The sequence below is a fragment of the Protopterus annectens genome, chromosome 10.part0 (assembly GCF_019279795.1).
Source record: "Protopterus annectens isolate FY-2018-M chromosome 10.part0, PAN1.0, whole genome shotgun sequence".
Lineage (NCBI taxonomy): Eukaryota > Metazoa > Chordata > Ceratodontiformes > Protopteridae > Protopterus > Protopterus annectens.
In genome coordinates, this window is record NC_056744.1 from 1,385,299,737 (window position 1) to 1,385,320,701 (window position 20,965).

Here is a 20,965-nt window from a genome sequence, read left to right on the forward strand (position 1 = left end):
ATCTGTCTAATGACCTTGCTTCCCTTTCAGAAGGAATAGGGTTTTTAGCTGTGGTCGCGGCTACTGCCTTGGGACCCTGGGATATAGTTTCTGGGTCTGCAAGTGGGGCCTTGTAAAGGTGGTGATGAGTATCTGGCACCCTGTAAAATCTGTCTGGTTTGGCAGGGGCTGGGGTAAAGAATCTGGAGCGGAGCAAACATCATTAAAAGCATCATCCACCACAGATAGAACAGGAGGTATAGCTAAGGGCCTGTGCTGTGGGAGGTGCAGAAAGGTTCTAAGTCTTTTTCTGGAGTCTGAAAAATCCTGTTGCTGCCATTGGAACTGTTCTCGCATGGCATGCAAGGTTTCCCCAAAGGAGAATTCTTCTGGTGGGGAAGCAGCAGGAATGGATTCTTCAGCATCAGAATCTTCAAAATTGGAGAAGGGAGCCTCTGGCTGGTCAGTTATGTCTGATTCATCAGCAGAATCATCAGAAGACACTGGCTCAGGGGGCTCTGCCCTAGGTCTCTTCTCTGGGGGCTGAGAGGCCCTGTCTGGGTGAGATTGAGATCCTCTAATTAAAGAAATTAAATCTTTTGCCAAAGAAAGCATTTGAGAACTAGAAGAGGGCCTGGATGTGGGGGTTTAACAGGCACTGATTTAGTAGTCTTGGCTGCTTTAGCCCTGGCGAAGGCCTTAATGGACATGGCTGCTGGAGGCCTAGCAGCACCACGTGCTGGGGTAGAGACATCCAAGGGATGGTGTCTGATAAGTCAACCACCGTAGTGGGTAAAAATTCTGAGGTCGATTCAAGAGTTGTAGCAGGGGCCTCAGTAGTAAGAATAGGTTCAGCTGTGCTTAGATCAGTTTTCTCGGTTTCGGCCGAAACCGAGACACTCGCGGTTTGCTTTACCGTGGTTTCGGCCGAAACCGCGGACCGCGAGTGTCGGTCTTTATCTTTGCGTTTTTTGGAAGACTGGGTAGTCGGAGGATCCGACGGCATAATGTACGCAAAATCAGTACCGAAAAACTGTTCTGCAAACTCCGACCGACGCCTAAGCGTTCGTCGGTTGAAAGAGGCACAGGCCGAACAGGCTGCTACGTCGTGGGCTGGGCCTAAACAAGGCAGACAGTAAGAGTGGAAATCTTTATGAGGTATTTGTTTCCCACAGGTTAAACAATTGTTAACTTTTTCTGACATCGGCTGAGGCAAGAAAGAGTCCCCAACGGGGTACTTAGCTTTAGAAGTCTTCGAAGTAGTATAGCTTTAGAAGTCTTCGAAGTAGTATTCGGTAGAAGTAATCTCTGGATCCGACCGACAGGCACTTGCGAACAGCTTCTGCTTCGGGCGCCACGCGGCAAGAAAGACTGGGAAAATGGCGTCGGCTGATGCTTTTATACCCGAAGACCAACAGAGATGACGTCAGGTGGAGTGCGACATCAGCCGAAGCCGGACCCGGACTTTGGAATCCGGCCGACTGCAGGGCTGCCTGACGACAGGACAACCCACTTGTTATGACTGCAGATGCATCCATGAAGGACATGTACACCCTAGTTTTCTGCCTGAATTAGACAATCATCCAGGTATGGATATATTTGAATATTTCTTTGCCTGCAAAATGCAATAACTGGAGCCAGGCACTTTGTGAATACCCTGGGCGCAGTAGACAAGCCAAAGGGCAGTGCAGAGAACTGATAATGCAAGCAGTATCTTCTGCAAAATTCCTGGATTGGGATGTGCAGGTATGCTTCTTTTAAATCTAAAGTTGTCAACCAGGCATCTTTGCCTAGCATAGGAAGTAACTGGTGAAGAGTCAGCATCTTGAATTTTGAAATGTCCAGAAAGGTGTTTAAAGTAGACAGGTCCAGAACTGGATGCCATGATTTGTCTTTTCTGGGTACCAGAAAGAGCCTGGAATAGAAACCTTGTCCCTTTTCCTCTTCTGGTACTGGTTGAGTAGCCCCCATGTTTAAGAGGGAAAGTACTTGTTTTTGAGCCTCTGCACACTGATTTGGAGGCAGGTCTGGCCACCCGTTTGGTGTTGGCAACCTGTGGACATGAAATCTGCATCCCTGGGACACTATACTTAAAACCCATTTGTCCTGGGTTATGAGTTCCCAGTTCTTTGCATGAAGAGCAAACTTTCCCCCCAAAGGGGCGGCTAAAAGGTAAGTGCTTGGTAATTTTAAAAGGAAGTCATTGAGACTGTTTACCATAGGGGGGTGTCTTATTATTTTCAGATTTGGAAGTGGAGGCCCCCCCCATTGCTTAGTTCTGAGAGTCCCCTGGGACTGAAACCTGGTGCTTTTGGAGTGTCTGGGTTTGGCTTGAGAGGATCTGGAAGGAGCTGGAAAAGACCAATTCTTAGTAGGCCAGTGCCTACTAAATCTTGGAGGTTGCACTTGTAAGAAATCTTTAACAGTTTGCATAGATTTAGCTTTATCTTCCATCTTTTTTAGAACTTCTTCAGTCTTATTGCCAAACAGACGGTCCTGATTTAAAGGAGCATCCAACAATTTTGTTTTAACATGACCAGGCAAGCATGCCTTCTAAGCACAGACCCAGTAACAGGAGCAATGCAGGAGGCTTCGAAAGAATCAAAACCACAATGCAAAGTATGTTTTCCAACTTGTTCAGCAGAATGCAATAAATCCTGTAAATCTTTATTCTCCACACAGTCAGGAAACATCATTTTCTGTTTAAGCAGTCCAATAACATGCTGTTGATATTTTAACATATGAAATTGGCAGTTTAAAGCCCTGAATGCCAAGGTTGCAGAAATATAAACTTTCTTACCCCATCTATCCAGCACCCTAGAGTCTCTATCAGAAGGGGAAGGATTTTTAGCAGTAGAAGCCTTAATGCCCCTGGGCCCCTGTGAAATGGTTTCTGGATCTGCAACAGGATTTTTGAAAAGGAACTTGTGGGACTCATGAACCCTGTAGTATCTGTCAGGTTTACTAGGAGCCGGAGGAAGGGAATCAGGGGCCATACTGGATTCCGAAAACACATCAACAATGTCTAGTACAAGAGGTATAGCCAAGGGCCTATGCTGAGGTAGAAGGAAGAAATCCCTAAGCCTCTTTTTTGAATCAAAACATTCCTGACTTTCCCAGTGGAAATGCTCCCTTAAGGTATGTAAAGTTTCCCCAAAAGAAAAATCTTCAGGAGGGGAAGCAGTGGGAATGGAATCCTCTGCATCAAAATCCTCATAAGTAGGAATGGACAAATCCAGGTCATTAAAAGAATCAGAAGAAACAGAAACCTCATCAGAAGATTCATAATTAAGCTCAGCACTAGGCCTCTTAGAGGGGGGGGGGGGTTTGACTACCCCTGATTAGAGTAATTAGATCTTCAGCCATTTTGATCATTTGTTTTTTAGGCAAAGGGGCCTGAACATGTGGCCTGGGTGCCATTTTTTAGACATAGATCGAGATTTAGGCCTTAGTAACGAAGGTGGAGTCGATTTAATATGAAAGTCTGTAGGCCTGAATATACCCTCAAAAGCTGGTGCCAGCACAGTGGCTCCGGACCCATCCAAGGTAGAGACATCCTTGGGTTCCATAGGTGAAGCCTCTTGCGGCATACCGGACTCTGAATGGGTCTCAGTAGAGATCTGCGAATCAGAAGTAGCGGGTATCAGGGGCTGCGAAAGTGCCTCCCTGAGTACTGGTGAACTGGCGACTGGCTTAGGAGAAGCATCGTCGGCAGTTTTGGACCTCGGCGGCCCGTCTCTGTCTTTATCTTTGCATTTTTCAGAATCCCGGTAGTCGGATGGCTAACAGACGACATTTCTGGATAATTAAACTGAGAACCAAAACATTTAGAGGCATAAATGTTCCGACGACAGACAGTGCGCTGATTAAATAAAGCACAAAACCGACAGCAAGGTACATCGTGGTCAGGGCTAGGCAAGGAATGCAGTACGAATGAAAATCTTTGTGAGGTATTTGCTTTCCACAAGTAATGCAATTATTAACTTTTACTAACATCAGTAAGGAGCAAGAAAAGGTTCCCCAACGGGGTACTTAGCTTTAAGTTGAAGACTTCGGTTCTGAAACTCGAAAACGAAAATTTCAGAAGTCGGCCGACCGGCACTTGCGAACTGCTTCTGCTTCGGGCACCGCACGGCAAGAAAGATGGATGTAATGGTGCCGGATGCAGGTTTTATACCCCTGACAACCTGATGTCATGGAAGAAGGGGCCAGCAACCGACGCAGGAGCCAAGACTTTGTTAATCAGGCCGACTGAGGGCACCCTGCCAGCACATTAACCAAATGTAATGACTGCAACAGTGAAACACGAAGAACATCCACAGTCAGGTCACAAGGAGCTAGAGGGTCTTTATACGATGGTTTCAACTGCAGGGCTCCTTTCAATTAACACTTTACACAATTTAAGGGACTTTAGCGAATGGTCTTTAAAGTCATTGTGGAAATTGGAAACAGCAGCTAGTTGGACCGTTACAGTAGAAGCCAAAGCTCTTTGTTCGAAAAGCGTAGCCAAAAACACCAAAACCTTTTCAAATGATGCAGAGAAGGGGTTAAGACCATTATTTTGCACCCAAATAGAAAACCTTTTTCACTTGCTGTGGTACAATTTCCTGATGGAAGGTCTATAGGCAGCCGGTAAAATTTTCTGGACTGAGAAGATAACATTGGGGTGCACCAGTCCCTGTGGATGAGATAGTAGAGCCAGAACTGGGTCCAGGATCTACATATGGTGTATTAGATGAGAAACAGAATGGGGAACCAAACTTGTTAAGGCCACAAGGGTGCAATGAGGATCACTTTGCTTCTCAAACTGCTGGCTTTCTTTAAGAAGAGAGGAATCAGTGAGAAGGGGGAAAGGCTTGGGAGTAGACCCAAGGGCCAATTGTGAAGAAGAGCATCTCTCGGGGAATCCCCCTGAAGGGGGATTATGGCAAAGTTGCTGATGCACTTTGTTGAGGGTGATCCAAATAGGTCGCAGCAAGGCTGGCCACAGTGACAGAAAATCTCCTTAGTCACTCTGGGGTTGAGAGAGCACTCGTGAGGCAGGAGAATGCACCTGCTCAGTTTGTCCATTATCACGTTTGAGCTCCCCAGGATGTGTGTTGCTATTAGAAAGCAGATGGAAGATATCACCCATTGCCACACTCTAAGAGCTCAGTTCCAGAACACTGATATTGGGGACCAAGTGCTTTGGACTGTTCTTCCCCAGTAATGCCCCCCACCCCATCTGGGAGGCATCTGTGGTCACTATGGCCTTGGGCTCAGGTGGAACAAAGGGACAGCCTAAGAGAATTTCTTCGGATTTCATCCACCAGGATAAATCCTTCTTGCAGCGACTGGTGATTAAAATGGGATGCGTCACTGGATGTATTATGATGTACCATTGGTTTTCCAAAAGCCACTGAAGTAGTCTCATATGAAATCTTGCTAGCAGAACTAAAGTGATGCCTGCTGCCATTGACCCTACAGCTTGAAGAACTAAAAGTGCAGGAATCTTGTTGTTGGAGAGAATGGCTTGCACTTGGGATCTTTTCTTCTGCAGCCTGTGTAGAGGAAGGGAAGCTGTACAAGTGGTGGCATTTAGACAGGCTCCTATGAACTCCAGATCTTGAGTTGGACTTAGTTGAGATTTTGATTGGTTCACTGTAATGCCCAGACAAGCAAACAGGCGAAGAACGAACTCTGTTGCTTGACGCAGTAGATGCCTGGTGGGAGCGGTGATGAACCAGTCGTCTAGATAGAGTAACACCTGGAATCCATGCAGTCTCAAGTGAGCTGTGACTGCTGCCAAACACCTGGGTGAACACCCTGGGGGCTGTGGTGAGGCCAAAGGGCAGCACTCTGAACTGAAAATGACTGGCTCCTAGCCGAAAAAGGAGAAACTTTCTGGACCACTTGTCCATTTTTATGTGGAAATACACATACAAAAGATCAATACAGCACATCCAATCATCTTCCTCCAAGAAGGGCAGGATTGACTGTACTGTGACCATATGGAATTTTGCTTGCTGAGCAAACTTTTTCAGAAGGCTGTGATCTAAAATTGGTCTTGTGTCCCCTGTCTTTTTTGGCACCAAAAATAACCTTGAGTAAAATCTGGATCCTACCTGGTCTGGTGGGACTTCTTGGACGACTTTTTTTTTTCTAGCAGCTCTTGAATTTCCAGAGCTGCTTGACCCCTCTGATTGAGTGGATCATTAGGGAGTCTTTTATGATCTTGGAATGAGAGTAAAGGGAATGTGGTAACCTCTGGCAAAGATTTTTTGCACCCAAGCAGTTATCTGCCACAAGGCCCACAAGTGTTAGGAGAATCTTCCCATGACTGCTTCCAGAGGTAAGCAATTGGGCCCCCCTTCAGGAGCGCTGGTAGGGTTTCCCAGAAAAAGAATCTCTGGAACCCTGATTTTGTGGGCCACCCCTGCCACTAGGTTGGTGTCTTCCATTGGAGCTTCTCCCCCCTGCCCCGAGGGGAGCTACTGCCATATGTCCTGAAAAGCCATTTGGGACTTTTTGAATCAAATCTTACCTCTCCTCTGGTTCCTAGAATAAGACAGTTGGGGAGCAGGAAAACGTATGCCCACTGCAGACAGGGTCTTTCCATCATTTTCGCAACTGGCTAATGTTTCACTGACTTTGGGCTGAACAAGGAAATCCATCAAAAGGAACATTGATGAAAGAAGACTTAAATGGCTCCACAAACTCACATAAGCACATGCAGGCATGTCGCATCTTGGACCTTCTCAGACACAGCTCCTGCAAGGGTATCTGATAACTATTTGATCAGATCCCTCTGGAGTCTAGTAAAATGTGCCATAAAATTCAAGAACCTGAAAGCGAAGGTCAATAACGCATATACTCACATTTTAATCTGTCCATCACCCTGGACTCTCGATTAGGGAGATGAACAGTGGAACTCAATTCTGCAAGTTCCTTCTTAATGGCGCACCAGCCACCATGGCATCTATTGCTAACCCCTTAGCCCAGTGCTGGTGGTCTTCTTATGCTGAAAGAATTCTGTCCAGTCTGCTGAGGATCGGTTATATGGAGTCAGGGGCCTTCCAAGCCCACTGCGTGATCAATTTGATAAGGTCGGCAAGCAGGAGGATTAATCCAAGTAGTAGATGGGCGAGCACCAAAAGCTTGAAGGTACACTTCCTGCAGCAAATGGGATCTGGGGCAATCTGGAGAGAGGTGTTGTGGGTAGAGACTTAGCTAGTGAGTTTTTGGTTTGTGTGAGCTGTATAATGGCAGAGTCGGTTCTGAGGATTGGAACCGTATGCAAAAGTCAAGGATAAATGAAGACTGACAACATCAGCATTTTTTTCTATGAAAATTGGTTATTTTGATGCATTTTATATGGTCAGTGCATAATTAACAAAACACAACTGAGGTTCAGTTCACGAAATGCAAAACTTGAGGGTTCATTGGATAGGATTCTTCGCAAAGGTGGAATTTGCAGTAAACTCAGCAGAGTGGATTTCACAACTCATCAGTATAAATATTTGCAGATTATTTTCTTCATTTTTATTACCTTTGAAGTCATCTGTCTGTGATTTTTCTCTTGTTACCTTTTCCATGCTGTTGGGCTCAGAAGTCCTGTTTTTATCCCTTGTTTCCATTTGCCAGTTACCTTCTGCCATTTGAGCATCAGAAATAAGATCCTCTGAAACATGTACACAAATCAGACATATCAAGACAGGAAATACTACTAAAACCATAAATCTAACATCCGACAGTGTATACATAACATCTTGTAATACTCTTTAATTAGCACTATACAATATGACTGTCCTAAAGAAAGACTGTTGGAAGGAGAACTGGAAGCCCACAATGTTAGAGACATTTGCCTCACAGAAAAGGATTTCAATGCCAACAGTGAATACTCTGGTGGACCCTGACCAGAAGCAGCTAAGTGCCAGAAGCATCACTGAAAGACATGCAGGTCTACTTGAGTACTAGGAACCTACCAGTGGGTTTGCTCAAGGAGAACCAGAAGCCTTACCGTGGATGTATTTGAGGACTGTAGGGAGCTTCATCAGGACTAGAATTCCAAGCCTATCAAATGTTTCACTGAGAAACTTTAAAAATGAACAAAGAACTATAAGTAAACATAAGTATGTTTAAGCAGAAGTGTGCCTGCTATCTTTTTATCTGAAAATGAACATTATCAATGACTTTTTCACTGTAACTAATCTGAACTTCAGCTAAAGAAACAGTCTTCAGTGCATTACACCTGACAGCTTTAATAATTGGCTCAAATACTGGTGTCATTCTAGGGGGATCCAATGTCTGTCTGCTTGGCATGACATGCTGGACAAGCCATGCTGCTTCGCAAGGGACGGCTTGCATCTGTCACCACTGGGCTTCCGGATATTGGCTAAGGCTCTTGCCTCCCCCATAGTGCCTTTTTTAGGCAAGGCTCAAAAGACAAACCCACCTCCTTAGAAAACAAAAATGGAAAAAAATTAAGGGTAATGCCGCTCAATGCCAGAAGTCTAAATCTCAAGATGCAGGCTCTCGAAGCACTCCTCAGTATGGAGGACATCGATGTCTGTGCAGTAACTGAAACCTGGTTCAAGGCTCCTGAGAGCACCCCAGCACTACCAGGCTATACCTCGTATCATGCTTTTCGGGCCAAACCAAAAAGGGAGGGGGAGTGTCCATATTCATCAAGGACACCCACACCTCCAGGTTAGTGGCAACACATGAAGCATCAGAGACCATCCAGGTGCAACTAACCGTAGGCAAAACTGCTATACAACTGGTAGCATGTTACAGACCACCCTTCCAATCTCAGGAACTCCACTCAGCCTTCCTGAAGACATTGGAGGATATGAATGTCTCACCAAACACCATCATATTGGGAGACTTCAACTACCCTAACATAGACTGGGTGCATTATTCTAGCCCAAACACCCTAGCCCAAAGGTTCCTGGAATTCATAAATTCAAACGCAATGGAACAGCTAGTCTCCTCTCCCACAAGGGGAGATAATATACTAGACCTGATCATCACAAACATGGGGACAAAGTGCTCCACACCGGAAGTATACCCTTCACTAGTGAGATCTGACCACAAACTAATCACCCTGGATATACATATCCCACCTCCACCCCCAACACAAAAGACTACAGTGAAAAACTTCTCAAAAGCCGACTTTACACTTCTTAAAACTGAGATGGTATTCTTTAAGCCCACTGGGACAGTGGAAACCACATCCCACAATGCAGAATCCTTCACAAATGCTTTCTACGGACATCTCCAAGAATGCATGGATCATGCAATCCCAAATAAAACCAAGACCCTCTCCACCACGGGCAGGTGTCCTGTCTGGTGGTCCCCAGCCATAAACAAATTGTATAACAAAAGAAAGAAGCTACTGCACGACAGAGCAAAATCCCATAAAGAGAAGGCATCTCTGATCAGCACTAGTAGAAAGCTATGTTCTCTCATTAAAAACATCCAAGGCCAACTTTGAGAGAAAAATAGCTATGGACACTAAAGATAACCACAAGGCCTTCTTCAGCTATGTTAGAAACCTGGGCGGAAACCCTCAGATATGTTCAGAGTTAGTTCACAATGACAAAAAACACACTGAACCCACAGATATTGCCAACATTCTGGCAGACAGGTTCAGTGCATATTTCTCCCCTCCCTCACCCCCAAAAGAAGAAATACTTATCCCAGCTGAATGTAACCTCCCTGTCATCTCAGATGTCCAGGTGAGAACCGCGCTCAGCAAAGCTAAAAACACAGCATCAATGGGACCTGACGGTATCCCGGGTTGGGTGCTACGTGAACTCCAAGAGGAGCTAAACCCGCACATAAAAATGCTATTTAACCTTAGCCTTACTACAGGATATGTACCTGAAAACTGGCGTACAGCAACAGTAGTCCCAATCCACAAAGGAGGCACCTCTACTGACCCTGGTAACTACCGCCCCCATAAGCTTAACCAGCCTGGTCTGCAAAGCTATGGAAAGAATCATTATGGAACTAATAAACAGAGACATTGGGGACTTACAGACACTTGATCCCACCCAGTTCGGCTTTGTAAAAGGCAGATCCTGCCTTTTAAACCTGGCTGACTTTTTCGAAACAGTCACTAGAGCCATTGACGAGGGCAAAGCAGTCCATACAGCCTACCTGGACTTGGCTAAAGCTTTCGACACAATACCCCACTCTGGCATCATAGACAAGCTCAACAGCTTAAATGTAAATCCATATGTCACAAGATGGGTGGCAAACTGGCTAAAGGATAGAACCCATAAAGTCAAAATCGCTGGAGCCATGTCAGACTCAAAGCCAGTGACAAGTGGTGTCCCACAGGTCTCTGTCCTGGGACCCCTCTTGTTCGGCATTTATTTCTCAGATGTGAAAGCAAACATGGGAGGGTTGTGGCTGACAAAGTTCGCAGATGACTGCAAACTAGGCGCCATAGTCGCTACACCAGCTGACACATACATCCTACAGAAAGGCCTCACTGAAACGGACAACTGGTGCCGGAGTCATGGCCTTAAACTAAATGCCAAAAAATGTATAGTCATCCCCTTTGGGAAAAACAAAGTGCCCACAAATTATCACATAGGCGGTAACCCACTGAATATGGAAAAAGTAATCAGAGACCTGGGGACCCAAGTCGATAGTGACCTCTCATTTGACACCCACATTGCCAAAGTGGTTAGAAAGACTTTCTACCTTGCCCACCTTATCATGAAGGGATTCACATCCAGATCAAAGGAGGTCATTGTGCCCCTGTACTCCTCCCTTATCTGGCCCATGATTGAGTACAATGCCCCATTTGGTATGTACCTCACCCGGCACTTGCAACAGCTAGAGAGACCCCAAAAGTACCTCACCAAGAGGATCAAGGGTCTCCAACATATGTCATATGCTGCCAGACTAAAGAAACTCCAACTCTATTCAGTAGCATACCGCCTACTCAGAGGTGATCTGTGCCTGACGTACAAGGCCATGTCCAATCAGGAACTGATGGACATGCTCCACCTCAAAAAATCCAAATCCATCAGAACCACGAGAGCTAAAGATTTGAACCTCAGCACAAATATGAATAGGACATGCTGGAGGGACAGATTCATAACTCAGAGGCTTCCCATACTCTGGAACAGAATCCCAGTTCATGTTAGGCAGAGCCCCTCACTGACTCTCTTCAAGAGAAATCTTGACGAGTGGATGGGAGATTGTAGGTTTACCCCAGGGGTTATCTCTGTGTCACTACTAGACAGAGGCACAGTAAACTAATTCTATTATGTAAGGGGGTCTTCACTGTGTCACTATTAGACAGAGGCACAGTATTCTAAATCTATTCTGTACACTTTTGTACCATTACATGGGGTGGCGAAAGCCACATCACTATGGCTAGGCTTATAAATGCCCCAGGGCAGATAGCCTAGTACCAAACTATGAAACTATAAAAATGCAAGTATTTACTGTCACAGGAAACAAACACAACACATTCTCAATGACAGTACCCTAACTCCATCAAATATGGCACCCAAAAGCAAAGTTTTGGGGAAGAGAATCTTCTTGGGATTTTCTTTCATGGAAGCACCTAAAAGTAAGTCTAAGCCATAAACATTATTCCCTCAACAAAGTTGAAAATGTACACTTCAAAAACATTAACAAGAATGTTGCTTTATTTTTGGTAATATTTCTTACCATAAAACTCCCACCACAAAGGTAAATCTCAATTGCCATGCATTAGCTAGGACCATAACTTTAACCTGTGGGCCATTTTAGTGCTAAAATACAATGAGCAGATTTCAGATACATTAGCTAGCTCAAAATCCTGTCCTTCCTAAGATGTAGGAAAACCAAACCAGCTTACTTTGCTTCTCTAAATAAATCCAGCTGTTTGTTGCTACGAGGGCTTCTCCTTTATGGAAAAAATAACTTTCTTAAAATTTCCAACAAAGTAATGTGATGAACAAGCACAACATTACCAAAGTACATCTCAAGTACTGATGACTTTACTTTTCCATAACACTTATTATTTTATTTATTTATTTCCAGTTTAAATAAGTAAATAAATAAATAAATAAAATAGTGGTGGTGCTGCGGTAGCGTTGTCGCCTCCCAGTAAGACGCTGCCAGTTCGATTCTCAGCTAGAGCGTCTTCTGCGCTGAGACATGTGTGAATGGGCGTACCTTCGTTGAAGGTTGTGCGTCAGGGCTGGTAACTTGGCACGTAAAAATCAACTACCAATCATTAGCAGACCAGAGTTCCGCTGTGCCGACCCCTAACCGGGAAAAGCCGAAAGACATAACAACTTATTTATTTCCAGTTTGATGACTGGGGAGGTCCACTAGGCTCAAGGAGCCCATTTTCAGTGGAGGCCTGGGGAGAAAAGCTCCATAAAACACAGTAACAATAAGCAAAAAAGTAATATTACATAGTAAAACTTACTATGGTACAATCAGAAAATAGTGGCACATGCATTACATACATACATATGTACTAGAACTGGGACAAGTTGAACAGAGGATTAGTTGCACTGAGGAAGTAGATGATGAGAGCAAGGTTATAAAAATAACAATAGTAATTAATTTGAATGTAGTTATTCATTTGAACGTAGTTATAAACTGACATTTGTAAACACAATTTTGCATTGAGGGGTGAATATAGGTGGATACATTATTTAAAAAATATAGATTTGAGACAAACAGTTAAGAACTAGAAAAGGTGGGGTGCATACATCACCATTCAGGATATGAATTGTGGATGCTTTTAGTTAAATAGCATCAAACTTTATGAGTTGCCAGTAGAGAGAATCACCCCCAGAAGGGGGAAAGAGGACAGTTAGTAAGCTATTTACAATATACACATTTAAGTTATAGATGTTAAATTATGTTATATTCAGAGTGAGGCTGCTGATTTAGGTAATACGTATGGAGTAGATTAACTTGTAGTAGGGACATTAGTGGGCTAGGTGGGTTGAGTGCAACTGCATTTCCAATTCTGGGTGAGGTGGGAATGGAGTTTTTAAGTGTTCAAAGTTTTCGGAGGTTCTTAGAGTGGGAGGGAGGGAATTCCATTATTTTTGCTAGAGAAAATAAATGATAGGAGAAGTTGACCAGCGGGACGGTGTGGTTTGTACACAGAAAGTAGATTTTGGTGGGCAGATCTTAGAGTTCTGTGAGGGGTGTAAGATGGTAAGATGTTAGTTAGAGCTGGGCATCTAGTGGGTTTAAAAAATTAGTTTGTGGGCTCTAGTGAGTTGGAGGTAGTTGGGAAGTTCTAGCCAATTTAGCTGGTGGAGAGATGTACAGTGGTGGGAGGCATATTTGGATTTACTGGCAAATTTAGAGATTTTGTTGTAACAGATTTCCAGTTTGGAAGCGATAGAGGAGGATAGGTTAGTTAGAAGGGGAGCACCGTACAATAGTGATGGTAGTAAGTAGGTAGTGGCAAGGGTTTGTCTTGCAGAAGGAGAGAGAAAGTGTGAGTTTCTGTACAACATGCCTAGTTTCTGATGTGTTTTCTTAATATTTAGCTGAATGAGTATCAAATTTTAGGTGTTCATCAATAGTAACCCAAGACCTTTAGCAGAGGGAACAACTTCTATGGAGGAGTTGGCATGGCTGATAATTTTGAAAGAGTTTTTGTTGAGAGTGAGGGATTTAGAGGGAGAGAAAAGTAGGATCTTCGATTTTTGGCATATAGGGAGAGGTTGTTTTGAAGCATCCAGTTCTCAGTAGTTGAGAAGGCGATTTGAGTTTTTGTTTGGAGCTCTGGTAGGTTAGAAGCGGAGCAGACTAGAGTTGAGTCATCTGCGTATTGTGCTTAGTGTTTAGGATGGCTGCATGGAAATCATTAATGAATATATTAAAGAGCATTGGACCAAGTATGGATCCTTGGGGACCCCCGGTTGGGGTGGGAAGGAAGGTTGAAGTGTCAGTTTGCCACTTCACTGCCTGAGATCTGTCAGCGAGATAGCTACTGAACCAGTTTAAGGTATTTTGAGATAGATTAAGGTTAGAAAGGTGTTTAAGGAGGTGGGAATGGGAGACCATGTTAAATGCTTTGGAGAGATCAAGAAGGACTGCAGATACAATTTCTCCAGTCACGGGCATGGTTTACTATGTCTAGGTAATAGAGAAGAGCAGTTATTGTACTATGGCCAGGACGGAAACCATGTTGTGTAGGGGTGAACAGTCATTTATTGGTAAGGAAAGACATGAGCTGGAGGTGGATGCATTTTTCAAGAATTTTTGAGATTGGGCTGAGAATGGCAGTAGGTCGGAAGTTTGAGATGTTGTTATTTTTGCCACCTTTGTGGAGGGGTAGGATAAAGGCAGAGCGCTACAGTTTGGGAACATAAGATTCCTGTATGGATCTATCAATGAGAATGCTGATAGGGATTGCGATACCATCAGCTGCTACTTTTAGGAATAGTGAGGGGATATTGTCAGGGGCATTGGAGCATGGCTTAAGTTTGGAGAGAAGTTTTTTATGTATAAGGATTATATGGGTTTGAGTTTAAGTGTAGGAGGATTGCTGGGGATGGAAGTTTTGGTAGAGATTAGGGAAGAGGGTTTGAGGGTAGAGGAGGGGTCGTGATTTGGGAAGGTCTTGGTGAGTTCTGCTATAGAGTTGGTAAAGAAGGAGTTGAATATACAGAGTTGCTTATATTTCAGAAGGGTGTCAGGGTGTTTATTGTGGTGGTAACATTTCCAGGTCTTGTCTCTTTGTTGCATAAGTGTTTTAGTATCTTTAGTTAGCCATGGGGCAGAGTTGGGTTTTATACGTTTTGTTCTCGGTGGGGCTTGGAAGTTCAGGGTATTTAAGAAGGTTGAGTTAAATGTCTACGGCATTATCTAGAGGAAGAGTCTTTAGGCTGTCCCAGTTTGTGTGTTTGAGGGAGTTGGAAAAAGTTGTGGGGTTAAAGTTTGTGAGGTTTCGAGTCTGGATGTATTGGTGTAGATGAGGAGTGGAGGGGGTTGCTCTATGGATGAAGGCTGGCAAGTGGTCACTCATGGAGTCTGGTAGGGTGCCTGAGTGTGACATGTTATTTGGGTGGGAGGCTAGCATCCAGTCAAGAGTGGACCCTGGGGGATAGTTTTTATTGGGTCTTGTGATGTCATTTATAAGTTGTGTGAAGTTAAATAGATTGATAGATATGGAGGGAGTTTTGGAATTAATTTTGTTCCAGTCAATGTTCACATCCCCTAATATGTATGTCTCAAGTGTAATATTGCTTGTGCCCCATAAAAGTATTTCTTCAAGTGTATTGCTGTTGTCTCCAGGGGGGATGTAGAGGGCCATAATACAAATGTTTTTATTGTCATTAATTCTGAGTATTCCTGACTAGCTCAGCGTTATTGAACTGAGGAATGGGATTTAGGTAGGGAGTGATGGAGAGTAGACTAGAGTAAATTAAGGCTACTCCTCCTCCTTCTTATTTTGGCAGTCTTGTCTGACTGCTTGAAACCCAGGGGGTAGAATTTCAGAGTCTGGAATGCAGGATTTTAGCCAGGTCTCAGAGACTGCAACTATATCTGGTAAAGTATGATCTAGATAGGAATGTTCAAAAATCACGCATGTAGGACAAGGTGCATGGGCCAAATCAAAATTGTCAAGAAAGCAAAAAAGGGTCCAGCACCGAACAGGAGTAAATAGGCTACATTTATTGTATAATTAAAATAAAAAACAACAAATAGGCATACCAGTTTCGGCAGAGCAAAATGCCTTCCTCAGTGCATTAGAATACATCAGCTCTACACACATTTATATATTTAATTAATTAGCTTGTTGCATTCCAATTGGTCCAACCCAAAGATTCAATTATATTCATTTAAACCAGGCTTAAACAAAGCTCCAAGCTTGCAATCCATCCCGATGCTTTGTTGGCTCTATGTCCCTGGATTTTGTCTATAATTGTAAAATTAAATTTGGCAGTGGAATGGGTTAGTGTATGTTTTTATAATGCATTATGAATACGTTTGGTCCTAATATCACTGAGATGTTCACTTATTCTGTATTTTACAGGTTGTGATGTTTGCCCTACATAGAACGCAGAGCAAAAACAAGTTGCCAGGTAGATAACCCAGTCTCTGCCACAATTGGCAAAACATTTAATATCAAACATCTGTGAGGTGTTGCTGCTTGTGAATTCAGTAGTTTTGTTTATATAAATACAAAAAGTGCAGTGTCCACAGGGATAGCTCCCCACTAACTTGTCCCCAAACAAGGTAGTCTGTTCAGCAGGTATAGGATGTGGATGTTTGTAGTGAGTAAAATAATTTATCGTACGGCCTTCATCTGTAGAAAAAAAAGGCATCTTGAGGGTAATATTTCGGCTAAATGTTCATTGGCTAATAGAATGTCCCTATGATTCTGAATGATGTTCCTAAATTGGAAGGTGTTACTGCCAAATGTGGTAACCATTCGGATATCATGTACATGAGCTGTGCCCCTTTCCCTTGTCCCTGTGACTATAGGTTAACAATGTGTTCCTGTCCTATTCTGTGGCAAAGGAGCTGGCCTTATCAATATATTGTTGTTGATAACCCCTATTCAAGAATCTATGAGTGAGGTCCTGTTGGCTATTGCTATACGCTTCCTCCAAAGAACATATATGTTTGGTACGCAGAAATTGAGACTTGGGGATGTTTTGGATGATGTGTCGGGGATGGTGGCTCGAAGCATGTAATAAACTGTTAAACTGAGGGAATTTCCTGTATACGTGAGTATGAAGTGTATGATCAAGTGATGGGTAATGAGTGCATCCAAAAAAGTGATTTGCTTATAATCATGGTTGAGTGGAAAATGTACCCCCCATTTGTTATCATTAAGGTATTCAACAAATTCCATCAAATAACTGACATCCCCCCTCCACACCATCCAGCAATCATCCAGATATCGTCTCCAAATGTCCATATTGTCCAGAAATAAATTATGACTGGCATCATAGATCAAATGCGCCTCACAGTACCCCATAAAGAGGTCCGCATAAATGGGCGCAAAAGATGCTCCCATGGCAGTACCCCTTACCTGCCAAAAGCAGGTCCCGTGAAAATAGAAGACATTTTTCGTGAGGACATGTTCCACTAGACAGACTAGGAAAGTACTGAAGCCCGGTTTATATATTTGTGCTTGATCTAACCAATATTGGATTGCTTCTAGTCCAGTCCAGTGTGGAATATTGGTGTAAAGGGCCGTGACATCTAAAGTACATAGGAACCAACCCGATTCCAATTGTGTATCTTGGATGATGTTAAAAAATTGTGTTGTATCTTTAATTCTGGATCTGACCAGTAGAAGAACAGGTTTGAGATATTCTGTGAGAAAAGCAGATAAGGGTTCCGTCAAGGATCCCCGACCCAAAACAATGGGTCTGTCAGGTGGTTCTGGTGGCATGTTTATGTATTTTTGGAAGCAGGTATATATATATATATGTATATGTATAGATATATATATATATATATATATATATATATATATATATATGTATATGTATATATATATATATATATATATATATATATATATATGTATATGTATAGATATAGATATATATATATATATATATATATATATATATATATATATATATATATATATATATATATATATATATATATATATATATATATATATATATATATATATATATATATATATATATATATATATATATATATATATATATAGAGTTGGCTGGGAGATGGGTACTTCGGTTCCAGCCGGAACTGAAGTTGAAGCAGACGCCACACCCGACGACGGCTCCGAACTGGGAGCCGGCGGCTTCGATGGCTTGGAAGGTTTCACTGACTGAGCCTTAGCCGGTGATCCTTCAGGTTTAAGCAAACCCCTAAGGATAAGCTTATTCCTACGCTCCTGCAGGACTCTTGGACTAAAGGCATGACACACCGAACAAGAGTCCTGCAGGTGTAAGGCGCTCAAGCAATAGACACAAGAAGTGTGACCATTTGTCAGTGACATTTTCTGACAGCATGAATCACACGTCTTGAATCCAGTCACTTTCGTGTCTTTAGACATTCCTGTAAAGGAAATATCAAAATACAAAGAAAGAGTACAAAGGGAAGTAGGCAACTAGAAAAAAAAAACACACACACTCCACACAAGTTGCCACACCCTAACAGCACACACACATTCTATAATAGAAGAAGGGGTAAACGGACCTACTAACTACCACAATTTCTAATGAAAAAATTTTTTACCTTAAAAAAGGAAACAAGGATAAGTCTCTAACTAAAAACGGCTATCTTAAAAAGAAAGGGGGGAGGGAGGGAAAAACTCTCTAAGAAGAAAACGAGTTTTCAAGGGGGAAGACTGAACACTAACAAATACTACAACTATGTGCAAACACGAAGTATTCTAACAACTAACTATAATAATATACAAAAAGTTCTATATATACATAACAATAAAGTGAAAAGAAATACAATCTGAGCCAGTAAACGCAACCTTGTAGCAGAAGCGGCAAATGAGATCTGGGTATCTAGCGCCAGGCATCATGGGATATAGGGGGGCCTCGAGCCAGTAAGCAGCTCTCAAGCTTTTGAAGATGGCTGAGTCGGAGCCAAGGATCGCCTTCGAACCCAACCAGCAAGAATGAAGGCGAGATAGACAACTTAACATTAATAGTTGTCAGAGCCACCTTATATAACAATCATACCATATCATGATAGAACATTGAAAAAAATTCAATAGAGACACTAATCCCTGGTGTATTCAGCAAACATCCAATGTTAGAGACCCAAATTATCAAGATGTAATGATAAAAAATATTCAGAAGATGGACCCAGTTACTGATATAGCGAAAAAGATGGAAACATCACATATGCATAGTTAAATATAACAAAGCTTTGTTTAAGCCTGGTTTAAATGAACATAATCGAATCTTTGGGATGGACCAATTGGAATGCAACAAGCTAATTAATTAAATACATAAAAGTGTGTAGAGCTGATGTATTCTAATGCACTGAGGAAGGCATTTTGTTCTGCCGAAACCGGTATGCCTATTTGTTGTTTTTTATTTTAATTATACAATAAATGTAGCCTATTTACTCCCTATTCTAGTGCTGGACCCTTTTTTGCTTTCTTGACAAAGTATGGTCTAGCCAAGCCTGGAAGTGGGATACTTTGTTTCTCAAACTCTGGGTGTTAATGGTAAGTAGTTTCAGATATTTATGGTTGGTAGTATGGGCTGTGTTTGGGGGAGTGTGGTTGGTCCTAGTCTTTGGTCCGGGGTTGGAGTGTATGTCTCCTGATAAGTACAGGTTGGCAAAGGAGCTTGGGTTTGCTCCTTGAGTTTTGTGGGGAAAGCAATATTGCTTTAGGTGTGTTGTGTTTCAATGAGGAGGATGTAATCTTTGGTTTGTAGTAGTGGAGTGGGTTTGGTTGAATAAGAGAGGAGGATATGATGTGAAAGTGGGATGTTAAAGGATGTGGATGGGAGTTGGTTGCAGAGGTGGGGGGTTGGAAGAGGAATAAGAGGTTGCATGGATTAGAGTGATTAGAAGTATTAAACAGAGTGGCTGTAAAAGGTTAGTGAAAGTGGAGAGAGCATTGTTAATTAGGGAGGTATGAATAGGTAATTTGGTGGCAGTGAGTATGACAGAGTAAGAGGGAGGGGTATGGATAAGTGTAAAGGATGTAATGGATCAGGCTGGGGACTGGTTGGTTAATTAGTGGAGGATGAGTGGGGGAGTGGATGATGAGGAGAAGAGTGGTGTTGGATGAGAGAGAAGGGGATGGAGAATAGTGGTGGGAATAAAGGTAGGAGTTGTGGGGTGGGTGGGAATTGGGGGCAGGGTAGGGGGTGCGGAGTGAGCCCATAGGGCAAATGGAGCAGGTTAGAGCAAACAAGACTTTGCCAGCAGAGCAGAAAACAATCAGTGAAGCAGAGAGCAGAGCTCAATGTAAGGGGGCACAGGGGATGGGCACTGGATCACAATGTATCTAAGGGCCTAACACCTGACTAACAGCCTATTTGAGTTGGAATGTAATATTTTCTTAGTGCAGTAATTTTGTAGGATACATGGTTCAGATACTAACTTCTGGGGGTTAAACTAAGGATACTGTGAATTTAAGAGGCTTAGATAAGGGAGGGTACAGGGAGATACAGAGTAAGAAGGGAATGGCTGCTGGGTGTCTTGGCAGGGAGTGTGCTCTAACCACTTAGCAAGAATTAGGCAATATCACAGTACATTATAGGAAGTAAACATCAGTTAACACACTTTCACAGTTCCTTGAATGTGTACAGGTCAGGGAGCATTTTGGAACTTTTCCTGTTGGGGATGAGGTAGACAGATTCTGGTTTATCTCTATGTTTTGTTCTTAGCTGTTCAGCAGGGCACAGTCGTTAGGCAAATGTTTAGGCAAGTAGGATGGATTGCTGGAGAGATATGGAGAGAGAGGTAGTTGTAAAAGGGTGTCATGAACAGAAACATATAGGCTATTCAACAGTGAGTAAAACACACATATGTCATGAGAATACAAATTAGGACATTTGGTGCAGGAACAATTTCAAAGATACTTTATAATAAACACAGTAGCTAGGATCTTAAGCTGCATATGAGTGACCGAGACTAAAATTATAATAGGTTACCACGTGGGCAAGTATATATCACAGTGGGTTGTAATGTCGTAATGAACTTTCAGCTACCACAGTTCCTTCACTAGTATATCTCAAATCCGGTTTCAGGCTATACACTGTAATATTGGTATAGACTAATTAACATGACCAGCAATTAGGCTTAAGCAAAGGCTCCACAAACTAATAGCAACATTCAACTGGGGTACAAAAGAAGAACACATCTCAAATGCTTAAAAAGAAAATAACAGAATGCTAATTTGCATGTCTTTACATAGTCACTGTTAAGTTTACATTAGGAAACAAAACACTAATAATTACTCTGCATTAGCCGCAGTAAGTATTACAATTTCCAGTAAATATTATAAATCCAGGGCTGGTTAGGTCCTCATATTTAGCGAATGTAT

General features: G+C 42.7%; 1 protein-coding gene across 4 annotated transcripts in view; it reads right to left on the reverse strand.

Annotated features, from left to right (window-relative positions):
* The window catches only part of ZNHIT6 (zinc finger HIT-type containing 6), a gene marked incomplete at its 5' end in the record, with an annotated part of 1,270,195 nt that overhangs the window by 602,954 nt on the left and 646,276 nt on the right, over positions 1-20,965 (reverse strand). For all 4 annotated transcript variants that reach the window (XM_044086022.1, XM_044086023.1, XM_044086024.1 and 1 more), the window contains 1 exon segment: positions 7,508-7,639. In XM_044086022.1, coding sequence (XP_043941957.1) covers positions 7,508-7,639 — 132 coding nt within the window.